The sequence below is a fragment of the Lactuca sativa genome, chromosome 4 (assembly GCF_002870075.4).
Source record: "Lactuca sativa cultivar Salinas chromosome 4, Lsat_Salinas_v11, whole genome shotgun sequence".
In the NCBI taxonomy this organism is placed as follows: Eukaryota; Viridiplantae; Streptophyta; class Magnoliopsida; order Asterales; family Asteraceae; genus Lactuca; species Lactuca sativa.
The window spans coordinates 72,723,301-72,726,395 of NC_056626.2; the positions used below are offsets into that span (position 1 = coordinate 72,723,301).

Sequence of the window (3,095 nt, forward strand, 5' to 3'; positions counted from 1 at the left end):
ATCCTTTTGGTTTAACTGTGAAGGACCTTCGGACGCACCAAATTCTTCTCTGCAGTGATAGCATCGGGGACCTTTATCCAGTTCACGACCTCGAGTCTCTTCCACGAATGTTTGTTTCTTTAAGTCCTAAGGCGTGGCACCAAAGGCTTGGACATCCTGGGAACGAAGTGTTTTGTCATTTGCTTTCTAATAATTTTATTTCGTGTAATAAAATTGTTTCGGATGTTATTTGTAATGCTTGTCAATTAGGCAAACATGTCATTCTTCCATTTTATAGTTCTAATAAAGTCGTGAACTACTCGTTTGATTTGATTCATTCTCACATTTGGACATCTCCTTTACCAAGCTTGAGTGGTCTTAAATACTATGTCATCTTCTAAGATCATTACTCACATTTCTTATGGGTCTACCCCATCAAACATAAAAGCCACACTGTCTTAAAATTCTTGTATTTTCACAAACTTGTCAAAACTCAATTCAACAGAGACATCAAAGCTTTCTAATGTGATCACAGGGGCGAATTTGAGAACAACGCCCTTTGAACCATCTTTGACACAAATGGCATACTCATACGTTTTTCATGCCCAACTACATCCCAACAAAATAACAAATCCGAATGCATGCTTCAAACAATTAATAACCTTATTCGTTCTCTTCTTTTTCAATCTCATCTTCCTCCCACGTATTGGGTTGAAGCTAACTCCTCAACCGCCTTCCATCCAAATTCATCGAAAATAATACCCCTTACTTTAAACTATATCAAAAGCAACCAACAAGCTAAATAATACATGACTAATAATAACTAATATGTAATGATTAAAATTACAATAATTAAAGGATTATCCATCCTTGTTTGTACGAAGACAAAAATAATATTCCAAAGCAAAACTCTTTCACACATATATTATGCACGATTCTCATATATATTTTCTAACTTGTTTCCACAGCTTCCTCAAGCCTCTGCAGGTTTGTTCTTAACGATCCATATCAAGAAACAGGATCCCCACTCGTCTCATCACCTTCTTCACGATCCACACAATCCAAATGAGTACCAAAGTCACACTCTTGGCAGTAATACGTCCAGTGACCCAGAGGCACAACCAGATTACACACATCACAATAGAATGTGTACTCATCTCCCATCAATGGGCACTCATAAAACAGCTTAAGAGCGTGCACATGATCACTGCGCTTCACTGTGTCCTTCAACGTTGCACACTTAACATGTAGATTATGTTCACATGTCGAACAGTGATAGAAAAAGCCAGTACCTTCTCTGAAGCATGCATCACAAGTAAACGTGCGATTTTCCTTACTATATGGCGATGTGGAGAGAAGGGCAAGAGGATGAGCTGGATGAGATTCGTGTAAAATCTCTCTCTCCAGATGAAAGCAAGATTCATGAAGTTGAAAGTGACAATTTTCTTCAACACATGAATAACCTATGCCAACCAGAGTTTCTTGACATCCTGAGCAAGCTATCTCCTTTTTTCCATGTTTTAAGTTTACCAAAACTAAATCATGAGGGTGGGTAAAGTGTTTGGTCCCTTGAATTTTCTTTCTGTTTTGACCAGCTTCCACACGGGGAGATGACTGTTCAAATGGAGCACTATTTGGAACAGAAGCAAAAGCTGTATATTGAGGTATGGTCGAATTTTGGGCACTTGTGGGAGCACTAGTAAAATTTTGAGATGTATAAGCATTTTGGGCACTTATAATCGGATTTTGAGCACTAGTAGGAAGAGGAAACGGCGGATTTTGAGCACTAGTAGGAAAAGGAAACGGGGAAGCATTTTGAGGCATGTAAGAGTTGTGGGTAACAGTCGTTGCATATTGAGCATGAACTGGAATCGGTGTTGGAATATGCGTGGGAATCGGAATCGAAACGGCTGCAAAATTAGGGACCATGGAAGAATTTGGGACATGAAAATGTGCAGGTGGCACTATTTCTTGGTTCTGATGAAAAAGATTATGTGGATGAGGAGTAGTAGTAGTAGTAGTAGTACTTACCTGATGTGGTTGATGAAAATTTGTAGCACCAGATATGGAATAAGCACATTGGACATGGAGATCAAAATCACAATCTGGACATGAATAGGAGAAGCCAGTTCCAATGATTTTGCAGGAATTGCAATAGAAAGAATTGGAAGGGTAGGTAGGGTAAGGAACCAAAGCGAGAGGGTGAAGAGGGTGTGATGGATGTTTCCGGGAACGGGATGCGTGAAAACATTGCTCGTGGAGGAAGAAATTGCAGTGCCAACAAGCATATACGGTGTTGGTGGCTGAAGAGTTGCAGCCGGAGCAAGAGACATCGGCACCTTCTGGTATATCATGCATCATTAGGTTGTGTGTGTGACTGAAATGCTTGTATCCAGACTCCATCGGTCTCTAGTGTTTTTTGGGGACAATTACTTTGTTCAATGGGAAGAAACTGATGCATACATAACAAGTAGAATAGTAGTCGGAATTGGAATACGATGGGGGACTTGGTCAAGATCAGCCACAATTACCTGTTATATTCTTTCGTTGACTTCATTATTTTTTGAAGTCTACTCTTAGCTGGTTTGCTGACTTTTTGGGTAATTATTAGTGTGAAGTCAACTGAGAGATTTATACAAGGAGTTCCTTTTTTTTTTGGAAACCCATAGATACTTTTGATCCATTTAAAGACAAAATTGCAAGTTTGGTCCCTGTGGTATGTCAAAAATTGGATGTTTGGTACAAAATATTTTGGAGTTGCACTACTAGTCGAAAAAGTGAATTGTATTGCAGGTTTGGTCCAAATGTTTTTGGAAAAACTTAAAATGACTGATTTACCCTTCATATTTTGTTTTCTTATTTTTCTTTTACTGCATAAATTAAAAAAAAAAAGACAAAAAGAAAATATCACCCACCCATACATACACGCACTCTCTCTCCCCCCATCTCACCATCTCTCTCTCTCTCTCTCTCTCTCTCTCTCACACACACACACACACACACCAAGAAGAAATTTATCAAGCTACACCCTCTTTCCTTAACCTTTTTCCAGTTACCCAGATGCTCAAACTCATCAATATTGTTTTCAAACCCAACCCACATGGATCAAAACTTGT

The 3,095-nt window shown here is 39.0% G+C and overlaps 1 protein-coding gene across 1 annotated transcript; it reads right to left on the bottom strand.

Moving 5' to 3' along the window:
- Nucleotides 1-778: 778 nt before the first annotated feature.
- LOC111886818 (uncharacterized) lies at nt 779-2,490 on the bottom strand. Its single transcript, XM_023883061.3, has one exon. The coding sequence runs from the start codon at nt 2,380-2,382 to the stop codon at nt 988-990; it is 1,395 nt and encodes a 464-aa protein (XP_023738829.1). The 5' UTR covers nt 2,383-2,490; the 3' UTR covers nt 779-987.
- Between the last annotated feature and the right edge of the window lie 605 nt (nt 2,491-3,095).

What these genes read in the sequence shown, in the direction of transcription:
- LOC111886818 (XM_023883061.3), bottom strand. Translation starts at nt 2,382, where the DNA reads ATGGAGTCTGGATACAAGCATTTCAGTCACACACACAACCTAATGATG.